The 27,830-nt window shown below is 41.2% G+C and overlaps 2 protein-coding genes across 7 annotated transcripts in view; one reads left to right on the top strand and one right to left on the bottom strand.

Annotated features, from left to right (window-relative positions):
* grip1 (glutamate receptor interacting protein 1) overlaps positions 1-23,146 on the top strand; it is a 374,255-nt gene extending 351,109 nt beyond the window's left edge. For 3 of the 5 annotated variants that reach the window (XM_078417380.1, XM_078417379.1, XM_078417382.1), the window contains exons 18-24: positions 879-1,018; positions 1,749-1,934; positions 13,535-13,688; positions 19,325-19,436; positions 19,933-20,169; positions 20,543-20,689; positions 20,811-23,145. In XM_078417380.1, coding sequence (XP_078273506.1) covers positions 879-1,018; positions 1,749-1,934; positions 13,535-13,688; positions 19,325-19,436; positions 19,933-20,169; positions 20,543-20,689; positions 20,811-21,041 — 1,207 coding nt within the window. In that variant the 3' untranslated portion in view covers positions 21,042-23,145. Of the gene's footprint in view, positions 1-878; positions 1,019-1,748; positions 1,935-13,534; positions 13,689-19,324; positions 19,437-19,932; positions 20,170-20,542; positions 20,690-20,810 lie in introns of all 5 variants that reach the window. The other 2 variants (XM_078417383.1, XM_078417381.1) reach the window with 1 other exon arrangement.
* The window catches only part of helb (helicase (DNA) B), a 30,184-nt gene continuing 25,183 nt past the window's right edge, over positions 22,830-27,830 (bottom strand). Inside the window, exons 11-13 of one of the 2 annotated variants that reach the window (XM_078417384.1) lie at positions 26,071-26,217; positions 24,374-25,042; positions 22,830-23,512 (exon numbers count right to left, since the gene is read on the bottom strand). In XM_078417384.1, coding sequence (XP_078273510.1) covers positions 23,405-23,512; positions 24,374-25,042; positions 26,071-26,217 — 924 coding nt within the window. In that variant the 3' untranslated portion in view covers positions 22,830-23,404. The remainder of the gene's footprint in view (positions 23,513-24,373; positions 25,043-26,070; positions 26,218-27,830) is intronic. The other variant, XM_078417385.1, reaches the window with a different exon arrangement.

Here is a 27,830-nt window from a genome sequence, read left to right as displayed (position 1 = left end):
GAATCTATTCCCCCTTCCAAAGAGTGCACCGTTCCCCAGGTCCATGGCCTCAGCCAAGCCAAAGAGGCACTTGTTCGAGGATTTACCGGGACAAACAAGAAAATGATGGCTTGTTATCCCTGGCAGCACTTGCTAACAGCTTCTGGCGGTTAGTTACTGCATGACAATGGAAGAGGTTGTGAAGTGAGTCACGAGACAACTGAATTTTAATATGTAACACTGGAACGTGTTCTGAGTAACTGTATCCGTACCGTGTGAGTTTGAGAGGGCCCCTCCCTCTGCATTACCCATGACTCGCGTAGATATGTACAATGCATGTATAAGGATCACTAACCTTTATGTCATTGCTGATTAAGATATGAGTAGTGTATGGAAACGTGAATGCTGCTGATCCTGCACACAGCTTGATGTTTGTATACACTGCAGACGGTATGTTTTTAATGAGTATTTAACAGGAAAACAGAAGCCTGCTCACTGGATGGGAGATGCGCATCTTTATTCATTGCAATTTTTGCAAATTTTGAAAATGACAAAATGACACAGCCATGAAGTTAATGAGGAACATTTCTAAATAGCGAGGTGAAATGATTTGTTCGAAGAAACCCAACTGAAAAATGAAAGACACCTCCCCCTCATTCACAAAGCACGTCGAAAATGATGTGCATTTTTCATGCAGAATGTAATTCACTTCAGGTATTGCTTAACATAGAATTTAATTGTCATTCTGGTATTGCTAATTTAATGTTCCGTGCCACGAAAACACACTATGATTATAAAACACCATATGCATTTGTAAAGTTTAAAACAACATCCCTGCCATATGTTGCAACAGCTCTGTATTGTTGAGTTTTTTTTAACTCTCGTATCTTATATTTCAGGACTGGTGCCATTCATATTGGAGACAGGATCTTGGCTATAAACAGCAGGAGCCTGAAGGGGAAACCTTTAAGTGAGGCCATTCATCTCTTACAGATGGCAGGAGAAACTGTCACGCTGAAGATTAAAAAACAGCATGATAGTAAGCATTTAATTTGCTGCACCCGTGCTTGCTTCTTTAACGACTTGCATTCAAACTGCTGTTTAAGTTCAGGAAATTTGATAATAAATAACTTTTATTATCAACCACCGTTACATGAATCATTAACAAATACCTGAAATCCCTGGAAACACACAGCAGCTCAAACAGTGTCAGTGGGGAGAAAAATCAGGTTGGTTTTAAATTACAAGCATGAAATTGCAGAGAGAGGTGGCGAGAAAAGAAGGGAAAGTCTGTGATATGGGGCGCAGACTGAAGTTGTCACGGCAGCAATTACTTTGAGAAACAGTCATTGAAGACAGAAGAGAAAATGAAAACAAATTGAAAGTGACAGTTATGGCCTTTGTATGGAGTGATGTTAAAAAAAGTGGGCTCGCTTTAATTCCAAAATATTTCCATTTTGTGTTCCAATTGCAATATGAACCAATACCTAATTTCAGTCAAACCTGTTAATATTTTGTGAGGATGTTGAAGCCGTGCCTATTTGAGGTTGTCATGGTTTTAACCACAGAATGTTGTGTTTGGAGCCAAATGACTGAGCTGAATTAAAAGCCTTGTTATTATGGTTCTGGATTTAAACATAGATATGACTTAAAAGGCAACATAAAGCCCGCACTGCAGAGAGTTGATAGTTTGACAATGTTTCCCAGCACAGACGAGAATGTTGGTTGTCGGATTTCCAAATAAAATGTTGGGTGGTCTTTTTGCACAGAGTCGAGTCCTAAAAAGTCATCTGTCTCAGGCCGGGTGAGTGAATTGAGCGATGCAGAAGACGATATTTCCACTGGACAAAAGGCAGTCAAGCTTTGTGAGATGTACTCGGCAACGATCCCCAGTGTGGATAGTGCAGTGGAATCCTGGGATGGATCAGGCATAGACACCAGCTATGGAAGTCAAGGTAAGGAATAAGTTGACTGTATTTCTACCATGTTACTTCCTTCGCAACCTTTAACATTGGCAACCTTTTCAAGAATAAAGGGTGGCACAGTGGCATTGTGGTAGAGTTGCTGCCTCACATGGTTTGACTCTGACTTTGGGTGCTGTCGGTACGGAATTTATACGTTCTCCCTGTTGACGCGTGAGTTTTCTCCGAGATCTTCGGTTTCCTCCCACACTCCAAGGACGTACAGGTTTGTAGGTTAATTGGCTTGCTATAAATATAAAATTGTCCCTGTGTGTGAAGGGTGATGTTAATGTGTGGGGATCGCTAGTCCGTGCAGACTCGGTGGGCCGAAGGGCCTGTTTCTGCACTGTATCTCTAAAACTAAACTAAAACTAACCTCATTCTCTGTTTGGTTAATACTGAGTGTTGGTAACAATAAGTGTGGAAGAATACACTTAAAGAAAACAATCACTTCCAATCAATTTATAAGATTAGATCTTACCTAAATATTGTTTTCTCAGGAGACCTATGGCTTTTGAAAATTGGTTACCCTTTAATTGCTGAGATTTGTGAGAATTAAATAATTATGTAATGGTTGGTTAATGGTTACTATGGACTTGGTGGGTTGAAGGTCCTGTTTCTATACGATGTACCTCTATGACTCTATGTTGCTGACTTGATATAAAACTTGTTGGGATAGGCTCAATGCTCTTGCGTTGTTTCTAATTTTGGTGTGTTTTCGTGGTGTAGCGGTAGAGCTGCTGCCTTACAGAGCCAGAGACCTGGGTTCAATCCTGACTACAGGTGCTTGTCTGTACGGAGTTTGTATGCTCTCCCCGTGACCTGCGTGGGTTTTCTCTGAGATCTTCGGTTTCCTCCCCCACTCCATTGGCATACAGATTTGGAGGTTAATTGCCTTGGTATAAATGTAAAATTGCCATTCAATATGATCGTGGCTGATCATCTAAAATCAGTACCCCGTTCCTGCTTTTCCCCGCATCCCTTGATTCCCTTAGCCCTATAATCTGGGCTCTGTAGTGAAAATTGCCAACACCGAATGGCTCGAAGGGCCAAATGGCCTACCCCTGCACCTATTACACCTATTATTCTATGTTTCTTTGTTTCTAATTACTCAGAATGAAATCTGCACTCTTATTGTCTTCAGTTATTTATTCATAACCTATTTGCAGCTGTGATCTCAAAGGAACATGCTGAGTGAATCTTAACTCCAGTCCGACCTCATGGGAGATTCACTAGCTTTACCTAATTAGAGATCACTTTCTGTTAAATTCCTGAATTCCTGAAAACAAATCGGGTGAAATTATCTATGAACAGATCTGAGCATTTGAGTCAAAAATTGGAAAACTGCAGCTTAAGCAGTGGAAAGGTTTGCAAAAGAAATATTTTTGCAGACCATTTGCAGAACTATCATACCAAATAGGTTTCTGTACCAAATTCTACTCCCATCTTGATCTACCTACCTGTGGCCTGCTGCACTTGTTGACATGACACCATCCATCTGGGTGCATTGCAACCTTCTCAACTCAATATTAAATTGTACAACTGCAACTAGCACACTTTTGCTGTAAGATTGGCTCGCCTTTTTCCCTACCCACCAGAATAGTCTCTCCTGTTAGGCATGTTCTGCAGCCTTGGATTTCACAGCTTTTACATTTCTAGGTCTGTTTATTTTCTTTAACTGCCATCAGTTCATTGCTTTTACAATACAATACAATATAATATATCTTTATTGTCATTGTACTGGGGTACAACGAGATTGGGAATGCGCGTCCCATACGATACAATAATTTAATTAGCTAGTCAGTATTAATTTAAACAACCCAATGAAACAAATTGTAACAGTTTTAAGACAGAATAAAGTGCAAGTAGATCTGTGCCGGATCACTGTGCGAAGTGACCATAAGGCTCAGCAGGACCGGTTCATAGCAGCTATAGCCCTGGGGATGAAGCTGTTCCTGAGTCTGGAGGTGCGGGCGTAGAATGCCTTGTATTGTCTGCCCGATGGAAGGAGTTCGAATAGATTGTTGCAGGGGTGTGAAGAGTCTTTGTGGATGCTGGTGGCTTTTCTGAGGCATCGTGTGTTGTAGATGCCCTCCAAGGCTGGAGGTTGTGCTCCGATGGTCCTCTGAGCTCTATGGACTACCCACTGAAGAGCTTTCTCTCTGCCTCCATGCAGCTGAGGTACCACACAGGGATGCCATGTGTTAGGATGATCTCTATGGTGCAGCGGTAGAATGGTCATTCCAACAGTTCCCGCTAACCCATTGAATAGTTTACCTCATTCACCCCATGGCAAAGCTGACCTCACAGCTGACCCTGTCGAAGATATTCTCTTCATCCTGTCTATCGCTGCACCTTTCCATCCAGCAACAATGGCCACCAATGACTTGGCCTCCACTGTTGTCAATGGCAATGAATTCCACAGATTCATCACCTTCTGGCTTAAGAAAGTACTGCTCATCTCCATTCTAAAGGTATGTTCTTTTATTCTGAGCCTGTGTCCTCTGGTCCTGTACTCTCCCACTATTGGAAACATCCTTTCCACATCCACTCCATCTTGGCCTTTCATTATTCAGTAGGTTTCAATGGTAAACTCTGCACTCACTTCTGCCCCCTGACTCTCTTGAATTTCTGCCATGTCGCTGGTTGAATATCATATTATGATCACTGCCTACTAGGGGTTTCTTCATCTTAAGGTGAGAGGAGTAGGGTTTACTAGGAACCTGAGGGGAAACCTCCACTCAAACAGTGGTGGGTATATGGAATAAGCTGCTAGAAGAGGTAGTTGAGGCAGGCAGGCACTGATACAGGTACTTAAAGACACTTGGATAGGTGTATGGATAGGAAAGGTTGAGAGGAACATGGGGCAAATTGGACTGGCTAAGATGGGGCATCTTGGTTGGCATGAACGAGTATGGCCGAAGGGCCTGTTTCCGTGATGAATGGCTCAATAACTTCAATATTCTTCTTGCGTGATGGTACAGCATCTTGCTACAATTGGTGGGATTGTTTTTCTGATATTCCCATTGCACCTCTGGGCCCTGACTTCTACTACTATGAATATATTGTATCTTCTAAATATCAGAAAAGTGATTCAATTTGCTTGGTTTTACCATGCCATCAGCATTAAAATGTAGCTTGTACGCACAACACAAATTCACAAAAAATATGTAAAAGTGCTTTAATTTTTAAACAAATATCAACTGCATAGAAAAGCACTCTTCCGGTCAGATTAGATTGCAGAACCTTCAGAACATCTCCAAAATGGGTGGATTCTGCCCTGATATTGAACTTAGACCTGCCTATAATGTTACAAGTTCTGAATGCACAATAACCACTTCCTTCCAAAACATCCAATGGTCCAGATCTGAAGGGGTGAGCAATTTCTACACTACCAGAGAATGAAACAGTTATAATACATGATTTACTTGGGAGCTGCACCAAACCAAGGAGGTTTACATTGAATTCCCCAGACACCTCAAGTCTGTAATCATATTTTTGTTGTCAGATGGTGATGTGCTCTGAGAGCTGCTCTGGAGCATCTTGGAGTACAGCATTGTGGCTGCATCTGTCGTATCAATCACTGTTGAACTGTGAAAATAATAGTTTACTGCACATCCTCTTATCGTGACAACTCACAATGTCAAGAAATCCTGTTCTTTAGGGTTTTGGTGAGCTCTGCCTGTGAATTCTAGGTAATCAATCCATGGGGATGCGTGTGTCAGCCCAACAGATTGTCTGTGTTGTGAAAACCCCAAATATTCACCTGCCCCAGAGGACAAGAAACTATTGTTTTATTATTAAAATGGTCATGCATGTGTTCATAAGGTCATAGGTAACAGGAGCAGAATTAGGCCATCCGGCCCATCAAGTCTACTCCGCCATTCAATCATGGCTGATCTATCCCTCCCTCCTAACCCCATTCTCCTGCCTTCTCCCCATAACCCCTGGCATCCGTACAATACAATAACAATATCCGTTGACTCAGCAATGTTGCAGCCAATCAGTCTATCACAGTGGAGCACATAGTCACCAGTTGCCCCAAATACTGGCCACCGAATGGTGAACGAGGTCTGATTGACCTGGACGATGACACCTCGCCTCGCCTGGCTTGCCTCAACGGAGCTGCAGGTCTAAAAGACATATGACAGAAGAAGTCTATCACAACCAGTAAACAGTCTGCTAATTAATCAAATACTGCTCACTGTTTTCCAAAAGAAGAGTGGGAAGGCACAAAACTAACGCCAACATCCACTCAGTGTAACATATTCAACTTTGTGTTTGAAACTGATGTGGGATTTGTTACTGAAGGGTCTCAAGTGTTTATCTCATTGCTGTTTGCATTGCACAGTAAATATTTTGTCACATGTTTGGCAATGTGGAAGAGGTCATCCAATATCTGTTAATCTTCTCTACATTTATGGAACCTAGAACGTGAATAGATTAATCAACCTCTTATCAGATGGTGAATGCATCCAGCCATTGAAATTGGGCAGAGAGCTTCGCTAAATTACTGAGAATTAACTGATTTTTGTTTCCAAATACAAGATATTAAACTGGGACTTTAGGTTCCCAGAGTAATCAGTGAGTTATGAAGAGAAGCATCCTGTAAAACATGAACAAAAACAGGATTCTAACTTCTCACAAAGCAGGATAGCAATAATGGTATTGGATGAGTTTTTAAATGCTTCAACTCAAAATTGCCATTGTCATAAAGTGGGGGTTAAACAGTGGCCATTACCTTTTGAATTGCAAAAGTTGACAAAATGAGCAATGGTTATTAGTCGGGCTCGCAAATTAGTTCAGTTGAAACTGCCTGTGTACGATGCTGCTGAGCTAGACGAGGATAGTTTGTGCATGAACATGCATTAGCAGATCTCAGTGGGGTATTAAAGATGGACTGCGTTCTAAGAGGACACCTCTCCAAATATGAATAATTTGAATATTACTGTACCTTAATTGGTACACGTTATAATAAAACCTTTGATCTGTATCTCTTTTTGTCAGTGGGATTATTATAAATACTTGATGACATCCAGCTGCATATTAGGCTGCTTGTTTATTATTCTGTTTATCTAGTCTTTTATCATGTCCAGTAAAACATGGACAAACTTAAGTACTCCCATGGTGAGCTGCCTCCAGTCATGTGATATTGAAGTCTTCACATTTAAAACTGATTTAAAAAAAATGTTTTGATAAGGCATCCTAATTAATTAGCTTTCGGCCTTTGCTAGAACTTTTACATTAATTCCATTTTGATGATTACAATATTTCCTCAGAGCATATTCCCCACACCATTTGGCAAAGTTACATGACACATATCAATTGGAAGAGAAATGAATAAGACAATTGAAAATGCATTAACAAGGCAGAGATAATCACGTCTGTCTTTTTGTGAAACTTTACTGGAATCTGTCATTTAAAACTTGAACAGAAACTATGAAAAATCTTCTCAAAGCTGCTGGCAACAAAATAATTGTTTCATGCGAAAGTACACATGACTGAAGTGAGTTAATTTTCCAGAATTAATTAAACATTAACAAATCCTTGCAGCTTATGAATGATCTTTAAATGACATTTAATTCTAACAAGAAACTTTATCGTGAAGGCCACAGGTGCATCTAAAACTAGAGAAATTCCCATTCAATAATTTAAAATTAAGGCAACAATAATATCTAATTTGATTCAAATGAATTTATAGACCAAGATATATGGACCTGGTTGGCTGGTTAATGGTCGATAGTTCTCACCGTTACAACAGGAATCACAAGGTTTTACTTTTCCAGTTGAGCTCAAACAAATTAAATAGTGCCGTAAATCAAATGTATTTCACTGTTAAGGGAAATAAATAACAGGTGCAATTAATGTGGTTGTTTCTTATCTTGTACTGTAGTGGTTAGTCTTCAGGTTATCTGTAATCACATCAATGAGCTATATTCCAAGAACATCAAAATCTGCATCAATGTGTCAGCATCACAAGTTAAGTGGATCCTATGAGATGTAAAAGCTCCACAGTAAACTAGGATGATTAAACATCTCCAACGTGACAAGCCTCCCAGTTTTATCGCAGCTCATCAGCACAGAAGATATAACTGCACGCTATTTAAACAGAAAGCTGCCTGAGCCTAGGTTCATTTAAGATGCAGGAAAGCAGTTACTGTTTAAACGAGCCAATATTGTGGTAGATAGAGCATATTCATTATTTTGAACTGCTATTTCAATGGAAGTACTGATCTGAATTCCAACTCTACCCACTGCCCAATTTGTTCGCTTGTCTCAGAAATGGAATTGCTGAATATCGGCTAGGCCTAATCTGATCAAAATGTAAACAATCCATCCACTGAAAAATAAACTGGTGTGATAATCTTCTATATACTAAAACTCTTGTTTGTTTGTTTGTTCCTGAACTACAGCCAAAGCGGTACACGATAGCACGACAATTTTAGGCCCATCTTACTCACCGTCGACCCTTTGGTGCTAATGGAAGAAGTTTCATTGAAATCGGTGTTATATTTTAAAAGTTATTCACATTTTAAAGTTTAAATCTATCTCCTAGGAAGGGAGGGAAGGCGGAGGAGGGAGGATAAGGGGGGTTGAGGGGGATGGAGAGGGGGAGGGAGGGGGGAAGGGGGGCAGGGAGGGGGAGAGGGGAGGAGAGGGTGCTGCACCAATGCAGGAGAGGTTTGGGCCCAACGGGTCCACTTGGTCTAGTACTTAATAAATATGCAGGTACAATGTAAGGAACAATGTAAACTTAAAAATTAAATTTTATGATTGTGATAAATTTTATAAATCTTGAAGCTCTCAGGATGAGATCAGGTTGATGAGGATGGCTTGAGTTTTTACATTTTTGGTTTTGATTAATTTCTGGGTTTTTGAGATGCGGGTGGTGCAGAAAAATCAATTAACATTGAATCATCACAGTGAATTCCGGTAATTTCAGTCAATCATGCACATCAATCGCTGGTCTCGAAAGCGTAAGTAAATCCAAATAGCAACGCACAGGAACAAAGACTTTTGACATGGTCCTTCACAGTAGGCTGATCCAGAATGTTAGACCACATGGAATCCAGGTTGATCTAGCTAAGTAAACACAAAATTGGCTTGGTGGTGGGAGTCAGGGGGTAAGAGTGGAGAATTGTTTCTCAGATTGGAAGCTTATAACCAGCAGTGTGCTGCAGGAATCAATGCTAGCTCCACTGTTGTCCATCATCTGTATTAGTGGCTTGGATGAGGGTGTAGTTGGCAAATGACACCAACATTGGTGGGTACAGTGGATAACGAAGAAGGCTATTTGGTTACAGCAGGACAGAGAGCAAATGGGAAAGTGGGTCAAGGAAAAATAGGTGGAATTTAACTTGAACAAGTGTGAGTGTTGCATTAAATCAGGGCAGGTCTTGCACAGTAGATGGTGGGGCTCTGGAGAGTGTGGTAGAATACAAGTACCTCGCCCCCTGAAAGTGGTGACACAGTAAACAAAGCGGCAAAGAAGGCATTTGGCATGCTTATTTATCTTCATTAGTTAGGCCTTAGAGTACAGGTTGTTGGGACATCGTGTCACAACTGTACAAGATGATGGGTGAGACCACAGTTGGAAAAGTATCTGCAATTCTGGTCACCGAGCTACAAGAAGGATGTCGTTAAGCTGGAAAGGGTTGGGGAAAGTTTCACAAGGGTGTTACTGGAACTGGAGGGTTTGAGTTATAAGGAAATACTGCACAGGCTGGGGTGTTTTTCCCAAGAGCTCAGGAGGCTGGGTATAACTACAATGTTTAAATGATGTTGAGACAAGTGCAGTTTTAGAGAGATGTGAACTAAACACTGGGAAAGATGACTTGCTCAGTTAGATGTTTGGGTGGCATGGAGGAGTTGGGATGGAGGGGCTGTTTCTGTGCTGTATAACTCTTAACTAAGTTATGCATTGATTTGAGTTAGAATGTGAAGCTGATCTGAGATTTGAAATCAACTTGTCCTTGGTGGGGTAGGGGGGGGGGGGGTGGGGGGTAGGGGGTGGGAGGCTGTTTTGCATGATGGACTGGGTTGTGTTCACAGCTCACTAGAACTTGTAATCCTTGCCCAAACCAAGTTGCTGTGCATTCCGATTAAATGCTTTCTGCGGAACATCTGTAGAAATCAATAAGTCATATGGCAGGACCAGGCCAGATTGTTGGTGATATTTACACTGAGGAACCTGAAGCTGTTGATCACCTCCACTTCAGCCACATTGATGCAGACTAGGATGTGTTCTCCACCCCACTTCCTGAAGTCAATAACCGGCTCCTTCATTGTGCTGGAGAGGTTGTTGCCCTGACACGATGTTACTACGCTCTCTGTCTCTATCGATCACACCAGCTCATCGTGGTTTGAGATCCGGACCATCTGCAGGCACGTAATTATAATTAGATCAGAATGATCAGTCCCAATCATCTGAGGAAGAGTCCCAACCCAAAAAGTCACCTGTCCATTCCCTCCACAGATGCTGCCTGACCCACTGGTTTCTGCCACCACTTTATTTTGTTGTTGTTGGAGCAGAATTTGGCTGCAGACTGTATAGGGATTATAGTAAGTGTTGAGAATTTTCAAGGAGGATCTTTTATATAGATTGCTGTCTGCTGGCAAGGTCAAAGATTCACTTGCAGAGGGGAGTGCTGACTCCTAGGTCCACGTTTGGAGATGAGTTTTGTTGGAATTACGATGTTGAAGGCAGAGCTATAGGCAATAAAGGAGTGTCTGACATGGGTGTCCATGTAATCCAGCATTATGTAGGGCCAGGGGGATGGTGTCCGTGTAATCCAGCATTGTGTAGGGCCAGGGGGTGGTGTCCGTGTAATCCAGCGTTGTGTAGGGCCAGGGGGTGGTGTCCGTGTAATCCAGCGTTGTGTAGGGCCAGGGGGTGGTGTCCGTGTAATCCAGCATTGTGTAGGGCCAGGGGGTGGTGTCCGTGTAATCCAGCATTGTGTAGGGCCAGGGAGATGTTGTCCGCTGTGGATTTGGTTCACCGTAAGCGAATTGCAAAGACAGTCTGAGGGTGGAGACAATGTGTGCTATGACCAGCCTCTCAAAGTATTTCCTGTCGTTGCAAGGGCACTGGATGGTAGTCACTAAATCATGCTACCTTGCTTTTCTTTAGTACCAGGATGATAGCGGCCTTCTTAAAGCAAGTGGGAATCTCGGAATGGAGTAGGGTGAGGTTAAAAGTGACTGTCAGTACTGCTGCCAGCTGGTCCACACAGGTTCTGAGGACTCAGTCAGTCACTCCGTCCATCTCCCTCCATCTGGACCAGTTGCTTTCCGCAGTTTCATTCTCAGGAAGGCCACAAAGCTGATCCTGGGGACAGATGCACCTGAGACTGTTGGACAGGTAAAGCCATTGACCTACTGTTCCGAAGGAGCATAAAATGCAATGTGCTTGTTGAGGAGGGATGCCTTGTTGCCAGCGGTAATGCCTGACTTCACTTTGTAGGCCGTTGTAGCATGCAAGCCATGCCACAATTGATGGGTCTCCGTGTAGTTATTCTTAGACTCCGGCGTGTCCAGAAATTTCTCTTGGCATCCTTGATGGCCTTGTGAAGATTGTACTTAGATTTCTTGTCAGGGCGGCACTGTGGTGCAGCAGTAGAGTTACTGCCTTACGGTGCTTGCAGTGCTGGAGACCCGGGTTCGACCCCGACAACGGGAGTTGTTTGTACGGAGTTTGTACCTTCTCCCCGTGACCACGTGGGATTTCTCCGAGATCTTCGGTTTTCTCCCACACTCCAAAGACGTACAAGTTTGTAGGTTAATTGGTTTGGTGTAAATGTAAAATTGTCCCTAGTGTGTGTAGGATAGTGTTAGTGTGTGGGGATTGCTGGTCGGTGTGGACTCGGTGGGTTGAAGGGCCTGTTTCCACGCAGTATCTCTAAACTAAATCGGAAATGCCACAGACTTGGATTTCATTAGAGTGAATCTCATGGGTCATCCTTGGTGTCTGGTTGAAGAACAATCAAAATGACTTCTTTGGAACGCAGTCCTCTATGCACCGACCGACAAAGTGTGTGATGGTAGTGACATATTTACTTTGGTTGGCTGCAGAGTCCTTGAATCCACCAACTCAAAGCAGTCATATAGGAGCTCATCTGAACATGAGAAAGGCGATAATGTGAAATGAGGGTATTTATTCACAAAATGCTGGAGTAACTCAGCAGGTCAGGCAGCATCTCAGGAGAGAAGGAATGGGTGACGTTTTGGATCGAGACCCTTCTTCAGATGAGTGTTGGAATTTAAACATCATGGTTATTTTTTGGGGGGATTGAATGCCAATGTCCACCAGTGATTACATGGGTGGCAAGATAGGGAAAAAAAATCTCTTATTGCACTATAGTTTTAACTGATCATGTGCACTTTCACTGTACATTTCTGCACTTGAAAACATTTTTGTAGCTCTATCTATGACATTGCTAAATGCAACCCATTACCAAAATCCTACATAATTTATGGAAAGAGCAATTTGTGATACATGTGGATATATTCCTGGAATTACAAGAACAAAATAACCTATAGTGAATTTATTTGTTACAGGTAATCTTCCTTTTTTCAATGATTTATTAATATTAACAATCAATTAAATCACTGTTTCTTACATTCCTCTCTCCCACCTCAACACACATAATACGTTAATCTAATATTAATTAGATTTGGTTAAAAGCCTCTTCATTAAAACATAAACATCACTGTTTGAAGAATCTGAGATTAGTTTAGAGGAGACTAATGCTTCCTTGTGTGGACCATGTGATGTGTTTTGACTGACTAACTCCCACCCAGTTTCAGTGCTTTCCTGTCATTATGGACACTTTCTTCCTTTGCGGATAAATGTTAACAATTTTTTTTCTGCATATTGATCACTTGTAATCTGATTACTACCAACCAAAAGGTAGTCATAACTAAACATTTGCAGATGTGCCACACTCCTACCATGTGCATAGACAGGGTTAGAATGTGACATTCACATTTGCAAATTTAAATAGGTTGTCGTAACTCCACACAATGTGCAATCCACCAGCCAACGGGTAACAAACACATCCTTCTGCCTCATTGCAGATGGATGATGTGACCACAGTAAATGGTTGGGGAAATAATGCTGCTGTCAAGATTTTACTTGACTTCAAAATATTAAATAATCTGAATGATTGCAAAGAATATGCGAATCTAATAGCTTTCCCCTTGTAAAGGGATGTGTAATCATGCTTTGTGACTGTTATTGCAGCTGATTTCTAAAATAAAATGATCATCTCTGCACTTGGCAGGTTATGTCAGTAATTAAATTGGACTGCTCGGCAGTGTGAAATAAACTGCAAGCAGCAGTATGGCCCAGACTGGTGCTGTTGCTGGAGCAAAATTCAGTTTACTAATACATAGAAATTTTGGCCCATTTGTGATTTTTCTTGTGATACCATTCACTATTAAGATTAAACACTACACCCTGCCATTGTTTCTTCCCTTCTCGGTTGCTTTCGTTCACAGAATTCCACTAATTATATCAACAGGGTTTTTCATCATTTACTAAATATTCATAGATTGTTTCTGAAACTCTTCAACACCCTATATTTTCTCTTCAGTTCCTTCTGGATATCAAGCATCTGGCTACAGCCTTCATGCACATGAATGGAAAAGTGCTAAACTAACATACCCGCCCGCCAACAGGCACCATAACCTTTATCATGATGTGGCACTGAGTGACGATGAATGGGATAGACCCACCACCGCCAGTGGGTAAGTTGCACCATTTATTTTTCATGAAATCACAAAAACGTTTTCTCTCTTGCTATATAATTTGGCATCTTCTTAGTTGAAAGACATTATCTGTGAAATGAACGACGTTAATAACAAATAGGAACATCTGTTATGTTTTCTTATATTCTAATACCTCAGAAAATGGCATTGTGAATTTAGATGAGTTTTGTTTTGAGCTCTTGCATTGTAAATAAAATTCTGTGCTGTTCGTGTACAGGAAGAGCACAGGTCTCTAATATTCAAGATTCAAGATTCAAGATATTTAGTCACCCACAATCCAATAATAAAAGCAATAAAACAAGCAAATTACACAACCCCAACCAACACACAAAAAAAAGAAACATCCATCACAGTGAGTCTCCTCCAGTCCCCTCCTCACTGTGATGGAAGGCCAGAATGTCCTTTCCCTTCCCCTGCCGTCTTCTCTCGCGGTCAGGCTGGTGTCGTTGCCACGTTCCAGGCCGCGCCGGACGGTGAAATGTCCGCGGCGGGCCGACCCAGGCCCCGCGATCCGGGGCGGGCGAACACGCTGCCGCTGCCGGAGCTCCCGATGTCGGCATCCACGCGGCCCGAGCCCATGGCGAGTCGCAGCCACTCCCGCGGCCTCCGAGGTCGGCCGGCTCCGCTGATGGTGAGTCCGGTCCGTGGGCTCTGCAAACCGGAGCCCTGGAGGCCGCCAGCTCCAGGAGTTGGGTCGATGGTAGGCCGCAGCAGGAACGGAGACCCGACCCAGAAAACAAAGGTCGGGTCTCCGTTCGGAAGGGACACATCTACAATTTTACAGTTTCCCCCCCCACATACACACATAGTACACAAACACAAAATCACGACATCACAACTACAATTAAGACAAAAAAAAACAACAAAACACAGAGACAAACGGACCGCAGGTAAGCCGCAGCCTGCTGCTAGGGCAGCGCCGCCATTAATATAATTTTTTCCCAAATTTCCACTCATCCTGGTTTTCTGAAGGCAGCAAATTCGGAAATGGATGTAGTTCCACAATATGCGATTCCAGCAGGGATCAATAGCCCATGCTCAGAACCCGGCTGGCTGTCTCCGCTTCATTGCCCTGCCTCTCACAAGCTGAATGTAGTGAACCACTTTCCTGACAAGCTGAATTGAGATATCTCTCTGATTATCGGGATTGAATCAGAGACTTTCCTAGTTTGCATGCCTGAGTCATCAGACTGTCTGCACTGTGTGTAGACAGCAATCTCTTCTGCCTTCTGAGAGAAGGATGTGGGAGATTGGAGTGTGGAGGATGTGATTGGTTCAGGGTCTGCATAACAGTGGAAAAGAAGCTGTACTTAAGTCTGGACATCCTAGCTTTCAATCTCCCACATCCTTCTCTCAGAAGGCAGAAGAGAGAAAAGAGAGTGGCCAGGGTGGCAGGCACCCTTGATGTTACTTCCAGTCTTTCTGATGCATCGCACCGTGAAGATAAACTAGACTGAAGGAAATAAAGAGCCTGATCGGGACTGGGCTGTGTTCACTACTTTCTGCAGGTTTAGGCCATCAAGTGTAGAGCAGTTGCCATACCAGGCTGTGATGCATCCAGTCACAATACTTTCTGTAGTGCATCCCTAGAAGCTTGAGAGAATCCTTGGTCATAAGTTGAATCTTCTCAGACGCCTAAGATAGTAAATACGCTGATGTGCTTTCTTGATCACTGCATTAGTGCGAAGGTACTAGGTAGGTTAGGTTGCTGGTGATATGGATGCATAGGAACTTAAAGTCCTGAACATCTCTACAGCTGCTCCTTTTGATGAGGATAGGGTTGTGTTCACTTTCTTAAATCAACGACCAACTCTTCCATCATACTGGCATTAATAACATGGTTATTGTGCTGACTCTGTGATGCTAGGTTTTAAATATATCTATTGTACTTCATCTCATTGGGTTATAGATCCTGTCGACAACAGTGTTATCATCCGCAAACTAAAGATCGAGTAAGCATTGTATGTGGCAAGACAGTCATGGTGTAGAGGGAGAGGAGCAAGGGACTGAGTTTGGAACCAGAGGGGCACCAGTATCGAGGGGCAGGGTGGAGGAAATGTTATGACCAATTCTGACCAACTTAGGTCTGCCGATCAAGAAGTTCAGAAGCCCGTTACAGATGGAGGTGCCAAAGTCCAGATGTTTAGGAATGAGTTCATTTGTTATCATGGTGTTAAAAGATGAGCTGTAATCAATAGCTGCTCACATTGACTAGGTGATCCAGGACTGAATATAGTGCAAGAGCGATGGTGTCCTCCATAGACCTGTTTACCCTGTAGGCAAATTGCAAGGGGTCTAGATTGTCTGGAATACTGGTGAAATCTGTTCCATTAATGTCTTTCAAAGCATTTCATTATGGTCAATATTTGAACCACTGGACAAGTAGTCTTTGACACCGGTTACTTTGTTTTTTCTTGGAAACTGGAATAATGGAGGTTTTCTTGAAGCAGATGGGGACAGAAGCTTGTTCAATCAGAAGTTGAAGATGAAGACTGACCAGTTGATGGGTGTAGGATTTGAGAATCTGTCCAAGGACTCATCTTTGGGCCGGCAGCTTTCCAAGAGTTTATTTTCGAGAAAGCAGATCTGATGGGATGTAATCCACTAACAAGATGGTGGAGGTGAATTTCGATAGATGAAAGGAACGACATTGTATAAACTGTATTCCAGGCCAGGGTAGCAGAATTGAGCTGATACCATCACACCAGTGCATAACAAAGCATTGACCAATATATGGGCACTGCCAGCTTTCCCCCTTGCCTGGTGGTTGTGTGCAGAGAGGGTAGAGTAGAGTGGAGTGTGTAATCCATGGAGGGAGAAATGTTGCGAGAAGCGGTAGGAGTGTAGATACCTTAGACCCTGGTTGGGAGGTCTGGAAACAGAGCAGGAAGCACGTGGGACAAGCTGATGGCCAAGATAAGTGCTGAGAAAAGGCATGTGGATGTAGTAGCGAGTCAGGGTCAGAACATGTTCGAACAGCAGCAGAGCAGCAGGGATCACAGAGGGGGAGCAGTGAGTGAGAGTCTCACTGAACTCCTGTCAGAGAGAGGACAATAACTTTTTCTCAGTAGCCATTCTAAAATGAAAACACACGAATCTGCAGATACAGGAATCCTAAGCAAAACACAAAGTGCTGGAAGAACTCAGCGAGTCAGGCAGCCGGTGAAGAAGGAATAGAGAGCTGATGTTTTGGGTCGGGAACCTTCTTCAGACCAATCAGTCTCATGAAGTATTTTGACCAAAACATCTCCTGCATATTCTCTCCATAGATGCTGCCTGACCCACTGAGTTCCTCCAGCACTTTGTGTTAGGAATGTACAGTGACCTATTTGTCTTGTGCAGTCCCTCAGCATCGAGGATGATTTGCTTACACTCAGGTCTTGTACAATTTGAAGCAGCTGATGAGGCCAATGTGGCAACTGTCGACTCATTCGTACAGGTGTCAAAATGTGGCTGGCAAGGCTGAGTATCTTGTAAGCAAGGACAGTCCTTCCACCATTTAATCCCCAATGCACAGCCTCGAGATTCCCAAATACAGTCTTGAATGTTCTTTCCCCACTCATAAACCAGTGATTCATAGAAACTGGTGCATTTTTTCCCAGAAATCTTTGGGCACACCTGTGAAGTTTTTGTGTTGGTATATTATTGTCACATGTACTGACAAATAGTGAAGAAGTTTGCTTTGCGTGCTGCCCAGGCAAATCATACATTACACCAGGTACTGCAGGAGAGAAAATAGTGTGCAAAATACAGTGTTACAACTGCAGAAAAAAAGCCGATTAAAAAATAGCGTAAGGGTCACAACAAAGTTTGGAAGATGGGGAATTTTAACATAAAATAACCTCAAATTGCTCATCTTGTGGCTCTGTACATTTGTGGAATACTCCCAAGCCTCCAAAATAACTCCTTTAGACAGAAGAGAAAACCTTGAAGCAACAATATACTATAAGTAACAGTGTTTATGCACTTGCATTGTTTTAGTATCTCTGAGTTTAACCCGATTTTGCTGCCAAATTCTCACACCAACTTGGGTGGAATTATCGCGAGGGCACTAGCCACAAGCAGGAATCTTCATTGATGCATAAATAATAATGTACAATCAAAGCCTGGACTGCATGTTGATGAGCTTCAAACGGTCTCAACTTCAAGAATGCTGTTCCATTCAATTTTCAAAGACTGGCTCATTGGCAAAGCTTCAGATACAACGGCATACTGGTATTAAATTGCGGCAAATGAGATGTGAAGTAATTAAATAGGAATCATGTCAGGGTGGTTAAAATTTTGAGTATCATTTGTGTGCCTTAAAGCATCTCGCCTATCTTTACGAAGGGGGATTAGAGATAAATAAAGGGAATAAATAAATAAAGGGAAACCAAAGCAGCAAACAGAACATAACTCAACTATTGCTTCACGGCCACTGATCCGCACGATGTGGCATGAATTTGAGTGTGTTCATCACCTTCTTAAGCTGCCCCTTGAGGTGAAGAATGACTTGGTTCTGATAGGATTTCACATGTCCTGAGGTGATTAATGAGTCTTTTATTAAACTCTCTGTCCCCTTACATCAACAATGCCCATAGCCAGCTAGCTTTATTGCCAATTGGATAATAATTGCTGATGTATTCAATTACTGTGAAAATATATTAGTTGATATAAATGTTCTGACATAGCCATTTGCTTCCATTTCTTTTAAGGGTGAGTGAGGAATTATTTGAATTCTTGTAGCACCAGGCATGTTACAAAGCAATTTAACGGATAGCAGGGAGAACTGATGTCCAACCAATTCTTGCGTGCAGCAGTATTGTAACTCCTATCACTAAGTGACAGTATACATTATTTGAAAGTGGGACTGCTAATTATTGCAATAGAATTGCAACCAATTGTCTCCAGGGGCGACAACATAAGCTGCATGAACCAGTGAAGAAGGGCTCGCTGGTGCAGACCATCAGCATCAAGTTTTAAGGTGAAACGACACGGAGTGCTGGAGTAACTCAGCAAACTGAATCAGTGTGAAGGGTCCCGACGTCACCCACTCTTCTCCAGAGATGCTGCCTGACCCACTGACTTACTCCACCACTTTGTGTCCGTTTGTGAATTAACCATTTTCTGCAGTTTTCACTATGATTATATCTTACTCATTTATAACAGGATAATCAGCAATATGGTCCGTCACGACGAGGGTTTACTTACTCTATTTGATTTCATTTTTGGTAAACCTATTTAACTTTTTCAAACTATTATACCTTTCAAGAAAACTTGATATTTAATTTAACTTGTTATGCAATTAATTGCTTACCAGGTTCGTTTGAAAACCACAAAGAACACTTTGAATAGTTATGCATAACTAGTGTGTACCTCATTTTAGTTTTCATTTCTGAAAGATGGGTATGTATTTTTATGGTGTTGCCTTAAACATCCTGGGTTGATACATTTATTTATAAATAATTCTTGCCATCTGTTTTCAAATAGTCCAGTGATCAAAACCAGTGCTTATAATAGTTAAGGCAAAAGTGAATGTCATTTCTTTTGATAAAGCTTTGGGGACAGTAGGTATTCACACCTAAGGTTTTTTAATTTCACGCTTTAAGATGACACCCTTTTTGAAAAAATTTCAGTTATGCAGGTGGACATGACGTGCTAGAAACAGATCATGAAGAAAATTTTTGGTCTCAAGCCTTGGAAGATTTGGAGACCTGTGGTCAATCAGGAATCCTGAGGGAATTGGAGGTAGGAAGTTTTCACTCTTTGCAACAGAGGTTTTTAAAATTGTAAAAGAACAATGAGTTCACACAGCTGTCGATCTTTCACCTGCATCATTTGGTCTTAATAATTACAGGGACCTAGCTCGTTACAGAAGGCTGCCAACCAAAAGGATCTGAATTTGAAAAACTTGGCTATATTGGTATTTTTTTAATTTTAGAGTTGGTGTGAAGCAATAATTCAAGATCTAACTGTCTGATATATTAAAGACTTCCTGTTAAAACTTCAGACAATTAGCTGTTTGGTATTTAACAGGAAATACAACTTAAGTTAAACCATACTAACAAATCTACATGTGCATTATTTAACTAATTTTAATGGCAAGCATTATTCTGCTTAATTATAGCTTTCACTTACTAACATTTTAGTGTTCACAAGTCTTATCCACCTTCACTAGCAGAAATGCCTTTCCACCATTTTCTGGGGCAATACATTTTACAGCTTTTGTTATCTCATCCAACAGGCAACAATCATGTCGGGAAGCACATTGTGTCTGAATGATGAAACCAGCCCGGCACATAGGCCACTGGGAAGGCAATCAAGCTTCCAAGAGAAGAATGCCGTCAGGGCACATTACACCCAAGCTACCCGCAGTAATACTTTACCGTCAGATGGCGTGAGGTCAAAGTCATTTGCTATTAGGAAGATCAAGCAGGAAATGAAAGAGATTATGTCACCAACACCAGTGGAGTTGCACAAGGTTTCAGATTCCATACAATATTTATTCTGGTCATGTTTCCATCTCAATTCAGATTTGCTTTAGGATAGAAACTGGATTTGTGGCAAATGTAATTCCCTTTGACGAATTCCAGGAAGTAATTCGAATAGCAAAATTCTGTTTTTTCCCTCCTCCAGTTTACATCCAACAAGCTTTACAATGGTGTTGTCATTTAATTTTAACCGTGAATGTGTGATTATTCAAATATGGCCCAAAGCAGAGTAACATGACATCTTGTTAGATATTTCCATTACACATGTGGCATATGGGAACAATGCACTGCTGTTGTCTGCCTGATGGCAGTGAGTGTGGTCCAACTTTGAATGTTTTTAATTAATATCTCCATATTTCACAGGTAACACTATACAAAGATTCAGGCATTCAGGATTTTGGATTCAGTGTTTCTGATGGCCTGCTGGAGAAAGGTGTGTATGTCAACAACATTCGGCCAAATGGACCAGCTGCCCTTGGTGGTGTTCAGCCCTATGACAGGTTATTACAGGTACAGGGAGATCAACACTTGTACATTTATTCTTGCATCAAAGATCACTACAAACCAAGTAGCATATTTCCTGGAAGTAGACTCCGGTAGGATTGATGGCTATTTTGTTTCATTGTGACAGGTAAATCATATTCGTACCAGAGATTTTGACTGCTGCCTGGTACTGCCACTAATTGCAGAGTCTGGCAATAAACTTGAATTGGTCATCAGCAGAAACCCATTGGCCTTCCAGGAGGTGCTCTCTGAAGACCAGACGTCACAACCAGAAGAGTGGAATGAGCCTCATACTTATAGGCAACAGAAAGGAAGGCTTGGGAGTACAGAGATCCAGGAAAACACCAACACATTGTAGTGCCAGCTATTCAATCCAAGTGACAGACTTTTTTTTTCCAACGGTGCTAACTCATTTTAAACAGTGTTCATTCGTGGGGAAACCCTTCCTGATCTACTCGTTGCATTTTTCACAGATACCAAGTGCACACATTTCATGAATGAATGGAGACTTGTTCCCTTCTCACATTGCAAATGACAAAAGGTTAACAGGTTTGACAAACATTAAGCCAGTCTATGCAGGGCGCAGCCACGAAACAAAAACTCATTGCCAAGAGTGTTTTAACCTCCCCCTGGTGCTTACTGTCCAAATTCTAATTTTTTAAATGATGAACTATGATGCTGCCAGCTGGTTCCTGGGCAATAAAAACAAATAGCATGTTTAAAAATACAGATTGACCATTTAAAAATCATATACAGAAACGTTTGTAAAACTATTAGTGCAGCATAGTCTTTACCCATTGTACGTTTAAAAATGTTTGAATGAAAAATTTAAAACTGCACAATTACTATTAAGCTAGTCTTCTTGAACTAGTTTTTGGCCAAAGTTATGTTCCTATTGCTATTAGCCTTTAAGATGGTATTCTGTAGGAGAGCTTTGAAGCAATTCTTGGCTTTTATTTATAGCATTTACTTACGACAGTGATCTGACTTAATCAGAGGAACCCTCTTCCACAGCACAGGATATTAGGGACTAAATCTTAGTTGTATTTCTATTATCAAAAGTGCTGATCAGCTACAAACCTCTTTGGTGTTAAAGTAAAATACCACCCCAATCCAAAAACCACAGGTGACCTTCTCTGTGCTGGGAATTTACAACCTCACCTTTTGCCATGAAGATTCTGATATTGCCATAGAGATTGTGACTGATGAGATGTATCTGCCATGTGGATTACTTAGTCTTAAATCCCAATTTACACACGTCATCCTAAACCTGCTCATTTGTGTATTCTGTCTTCACATTTTATAGCCCATTATTGGGTTTGGTAACTAGTTAAGGAACGCATTTGCATTTGTAAATGATTGACTTTATAAATCAGTATAACTGAAATTTGAATTTTACTTTGTGTATGAACTTAAGGCTGGTTAAATATCTTAGTATTATTGTTGCTTGTGCCTCATTCATAATAATGGATCGAAACAAAGGGGTGGTAGATTCTAACATTCTGATAACTGTGGAGAGTAGGTGGAGTGACTAACAGAAACAAAGATATTGGTGTATGCAGTAAAACTCCAATACTCCACTTGCTCCCCAGCCATTTGGGAAATTCATTTGTTTGGCAACTATCTCACCCGGTGTTGTTTGTCACATTCCTTGTGGTCTCGCTGGGGCCCTGGTTTCTAGAATCCCTTTCACCTCACCCAAGTTCTGTTTACCACACTCCTTTTAAAACATTCCAGGCTCACTGAAGTGTTATTGTATACCGTCTTTAAAAACGAAGTGAATTGAAGATGTAGAAACAAGGAACTGCAGGCGCTGGTTTGCAACATAAGACAAAGTGCTGGAGTAACTGAGTGGGTCAGGGAGCTTCTCTGGAGCACATGGATTCCGTTTCAGATCGTAATCTTCTCCATGCTGATGCGTTAGAGTAAACAAATTAACATCCAATAGTCTGTAAAATCTGCCAGTTCAGGGCCATTCAATATCCCCGAGTATGCCAGATTAGTGGAGTTTTACTTTATATAGAACTGATCTGCTTCTGGTCATATTCTGCCTCGATGAATGTTAAAACCTACTCTCTTATTTGAAAATCAAGGAAATATCTCTACCCTACTATGAGCCATTAACTGTACAACTACCACACTTGTAATGTTACATTTCCCAGCCTAAATCCATGATGCATATTTGAAAAGAAAACCACTGCCAGCAACACAAATACAGACAGCTGCAACCTAGATATGAGATTTGATTCATGTCCTTTGGATAATGTATTTTTATTTGTAACAAACAAATATTATAAACTGTAAAGTATTTTTGTACAAATTTCCTACTTTGGTAGCATGATATTTATCGTCTAAGGTTTTGGGAATCTTCACTGCTAATTTGTATGAGATATGCAAGATGAAATAAAACCATGTGAGACAAAATCACTATTGTTGTACAATTGAATGTGGCTGCTGATTTATATATCATAGAAAACTTTACTGACATTCAGGTAAACTTTAAAGACAGTACTTGCATTCCATAAAACTGTAGTTGCCACAAATTAACATGAGAATACTTATCTGGCATGTCTCTGTAACCAGTTATTACATTGACCGTGAGATGCATTAAAAATCCTATCACTGGTTTTAAAACATAACCATACCTTTCAGTTTCATCTAGACATATCTGCAACTCCACAATAGCAGTCTATTTGCTAACTTGTCACGTGGCAGTAAAAACTACATTTGTTCTGTAAACAACCTTTTACTGGTTTTTGCTGGTGGTGATGAGTTATCCAGTACCATCTTCCTAAACTGTGTACAGCCAAGAGGTGATTCCATTAACATCTGCAAAGTAAAATAACATCCATGGGGTTTAGTCAAGAAAATAGTTATATATTTTTAATTACCATACCATGAAATAGATTGTCACATGTTAACAGTTTTCAGTGACACCAATTACAATCTCAGATTTTACTCGGCTACATTTATTAACTTCAATTAATAGTTGCTTATATCACTGAAGTAAACACCAAGAATTTCAGTAATCCTCAAGTTCTACATTCTTTAGGATATGTCAGTGAACATATCCTATTCTTAAATAAGTTACCACGCACAATTTAGAAAGGCATAGATTTAGAAAATTTAGAAACCAGTAATAAGTCTTGAGAAAACAGAATTGACCCATTAATACTTCGCAGCAGATTGGTGTTCAATTCGAGAAGGGATATAGAAAGGGAGGATAAACGAAAGATGAAACATTTTGTAGGGTCTTGTGTAACCATAGCCAATGTGGAATCATTTCAGTTATATTGATGTAAATGGGCAGAAAAATAAAACACTGATAGCACATTCACAAGTTTATGAAATGAGTTTCTAGCAAATTTATGGTCAGCAAGTGACCTTAAAATAATAATCCGTGGCACGATTGGCACATGATTAACCAAAAAATAGATTTTTTTTTAATAGGATAAAAAAAGATCATTCTCCCTGCTTCTGAAGGACTAACCAACATAAATGACAGCTACTCAGAAGTTGGATTACAAGCTCAGAACACATACTCCTATGCAAGTGTTCCCCCAACCTGCAATCAGCAGTGCTCTAATGATGAACAACAAGCTCCTGTTTCTTTCCATCTTACAAAATGTCAACACAATCTGGTGTTAATCCTTCAGAAATATAGACCACCCAGCAACTAATTTAATTTACCTTTGAATATTTTGCAGTAGATCCCTCACCAGCTGAAGTATTATCACTTCTCTTACTGCCAGGAGACCAGTTTGCTTCAATTGTTTTAGAGCCAGTAGACGTTTCCTCAGTAGTCATCACCAAACTCTCGCTTGTTGATCTTTCACCATAGTGAGGCAAGGAGTTGACTGCTTCATCTGGCCTTTCACAGGCTCCATTGCATTCTCTGTTGTCCAGCTCCACACTATAAGGAGAGAAGCTGTAATTCTGTGCAAATTGCAAATCTTCAGAATAGGAGTCTTCTTCCTGAGATTGTGTGTTTGCGCCCTCTTTTACTTCTCCTGCTGTACAGGATGACAAGTTTGGTAACACCTGGGTCGAAGAAGCAGTTGAATCAAACAGGGTTGAGCTGGGTGCTGCCACTGCAGAGGGCATGCAACTTGCCTGTTGCTGGAACTGTAATCCTTCTGAACATGATGCAGCTCTTGGATGTACTAGTTTGTCCTGCAGCCATTCACGCAGGCGTGTGTTTCTCTGGTGGACTCTGGCTGTCATTGCCGCAATAAATTGAACCTCGGATGTAACAACATATACTCGTTGGCGCCCTCGTGTGACTGCGGTGTAGATGTGCTGCCAGTTCTGTCTTCCAGCCGATCCCACAACATACACAACTGTGTCGGCTTCAGAGCCCTAAAGTATAAAATGTTTGTATTTCCATTAGTGTTTCAAAACACCCATTCAGCAGACTTCAGCATACAAAGACCAGAAAGTCCCACGTTATGCTTAGTTTGTGCAGCACAGCCAAAGCAGCAATGTGAACCCTCGAACATTTGGGAAAGTAACCTGGTAATCTTTCATTCCTGATTGCTCTCCATTAAATACAACTGTAAATTTAACTTCAGCTTTAAAAACCTACACTCAATGTATGATCACTGAGGAATTGAGGGAACTACCAGCTTTGTGAAACAAGAGGGAAAAAGAAACCAATCAAATGCAATCCTCATTCTTCATGCAATTGTTCTTTATCGCAAATTCCTACCATTGTATATTTTAATTCCCTCAATGATAATTATGTTTGATTGTTAAATTAGCCTTAGAACTGCATTAGCTTTTTCTGCTCAGCATTCCGTGGAGAAATCACGTCATTTCCCAATGGCTAAACTTTGTAATAACTTCTCACTATTATCATATCATATATATACAGCCGGAAACAGGCCTTTTCGGCCCTCCAAGTCCGTGCCGCCCAGTGATCCCCGTACATTAACACTATCCTACACCCACTAGGGACAATTTTTTTTAATTTTTTTTTTTTAACATTTACCCAGCCAATTAACCTACATACCTGTACGTCTTTGGAGTGTGGGAGGAAACCGAAGATCTCGGAGAAAACCCACGCAGGTCACGGGGAGAACGTACAAACTCCTTACAGTGCAGCACCCGTAGTCAGGATCGAACCTGAGTCTCCGGCGCTGCATTCGCTGTAAAGCAGCAACTCTACCGCTGCGCTTACCGACACGTAATCTTCCAGCAACTCACAGCATGATGCAGTATTCTAGAGAGGTGCATTATGCAACCATCAGGTGCACTTATTTGACCAAACAGTAGTTTCCAAAGACTAAGCCTTCAATATTCAAACAGTCCCATACAACTCTTCAGAGGCTACATGCAGTTCAATGTTCAATTTAATTTATTAAGTTATTCAGTACTACTTTTCATACCTGAAAGGTGTGTATTGTTCTGGCCCATGCATGTGCCAACTTGCATTTCTTCCTTGCTTCTTTAAAATTCACCAAAATCTGCTTATTTTCCTTGTTATCCAGTAACAAGTAACGTGTAGTTGATGTATTGGTTTGTACAGTTTTATCCTGCAAGCCAAACAAGCTTTAAGACCTTTTTATCCACACAAGCACAAAAATATTTGGTGAAGGTGAAGTATGATATGCTTGTCTTCATCAGCGTGGGATTGATTATAAGAGTCTGGACGTCATGTTACAATTGTACGAAACATTAGTTAGCCCACACTTGAGTATTGTACCCAGTTCCGATCGCCACAGAAAGGATAAGATATCGCTATAGAGGAAGCATAGAAGGTTCACAGGTATGTTGCCTGGATTGGAGGGCTTAAGGAAACACTGCATAGCTGGGATTGGTTTCCTAGTGCAAAACGATGCCGAGAGATGACCTGACAGATAATTATAAAACGATGAGGGGCATCAGTAGAGTAAAAAGTCACAGTCCACCCAGGAGTCTAAAACTGATGGACAGAGTTTTAAAGTGAGAGAGAAAAGATTTAAGGCTAAATTGAGGGGCATGTTTTTATATGGAGGGTGGTGTGTATATGAAACAAGCTGTTAGATGCGGGGATAGAGGTTGATACAACAACAGCATTTTTAAAACCTCTTGGAATGGATAGAACAGCTTTAGAGGGATTTGGGGCAAGCACAGGCAATGGGGTTAGACAAGATCTTGGTCGGCATGGACAAGTTAGGGGAAAAGGGCCTGTTTCTTTGTGAGACAGAACTCAAATTAATGAGTGGTAAATCTAACACTGGTCAATTATTTCTTCACAAAATAAATTTGTTTTTTGATAAGGAAATTTGATAAGGCAATGTTATCAAAATCCAAAGAGCCATTTAATTTTTTTAAAAAACAAAGTGCTGATGTAACTCAGCAGGTCAGGCAGCAAATCTGAAATACATGGATAGGTGACATTTCAGGTTAGGACCCTCTTCAGACCGCTGTTAAAAAGCCCCCAGCGTACAGAAGAAAGGCATGAGACATGTTGCTACCAGACGCCACTCATATCGGTGAGGACCCAAGGAGCAGATGGGAGGCATGTGACTTATTTAATCTTTCACTAATTCCTTTAGTTCATTTCACTATACTTTAATAAACTTAGTTTCTTTGTACACTTGAAATGTTCTTACTCCATCATTGATCCAAATCCTCGAAACCTGCTTGTATCATTATAGACCTGCATCCATCCAGGCAAGAGATGTGCCTTGTAGATAATTGCAAGGCTTCTGAGTGTTGAGAAATGAGCAGGAAACCAAGTTCCCCACAAGCTTTCATAGTCACTGCATATAACTAACTGCAACAGTTGAGTTTCTGATCAATCATGACCCTCTCCTAGAGTATGATAGTAGAGAACTGAATGATGGTAATGATATAGATTTTTTTAGGATAAGTGGATAGATAATCTTTTGTTGGAGATGATCATTGCCTGGTACTCATGACATGAATGTTTTTTTCCTCATTTATCACACCATGCCTGAATGTCGTTTAGATCATGCTGTACTCAGCGTACACCGTTTCACCCTCTGCTCAATTTAGAATGTAATTGAACATCATGTGAATGTCCCCACATCTGGCTTCATGATGAAAAGAAGATAATTTATGAAATAGTTGAAAATTCATGGGTGCAGGGCACTGAGAAACTCTTGCATTGTTGTCCTGCAACCAGGATGATAGACCTACG

The sequence above is a fragment of the Rhinoraja longicauda genome, chromosome 20 (assembly GCF_053455715.1).
Source record: "Rhinoraja longicauda isolate Sanriku21f chromosome 20, sRhiLon1.1, whole genome shotgun sequence".
In the NCBI taxonomy this organism is placed as follows: domain Eukaryota; kingdom Metazoa; phylum Chordata; class Chondrichthyes; order Rajiformes; family Arhynchobatidae; genus Rhinoraja; species Rhinoraja longicauda.
This window is presented reverse-complemented; position numbering and strand designations above follow the sequence as displayed.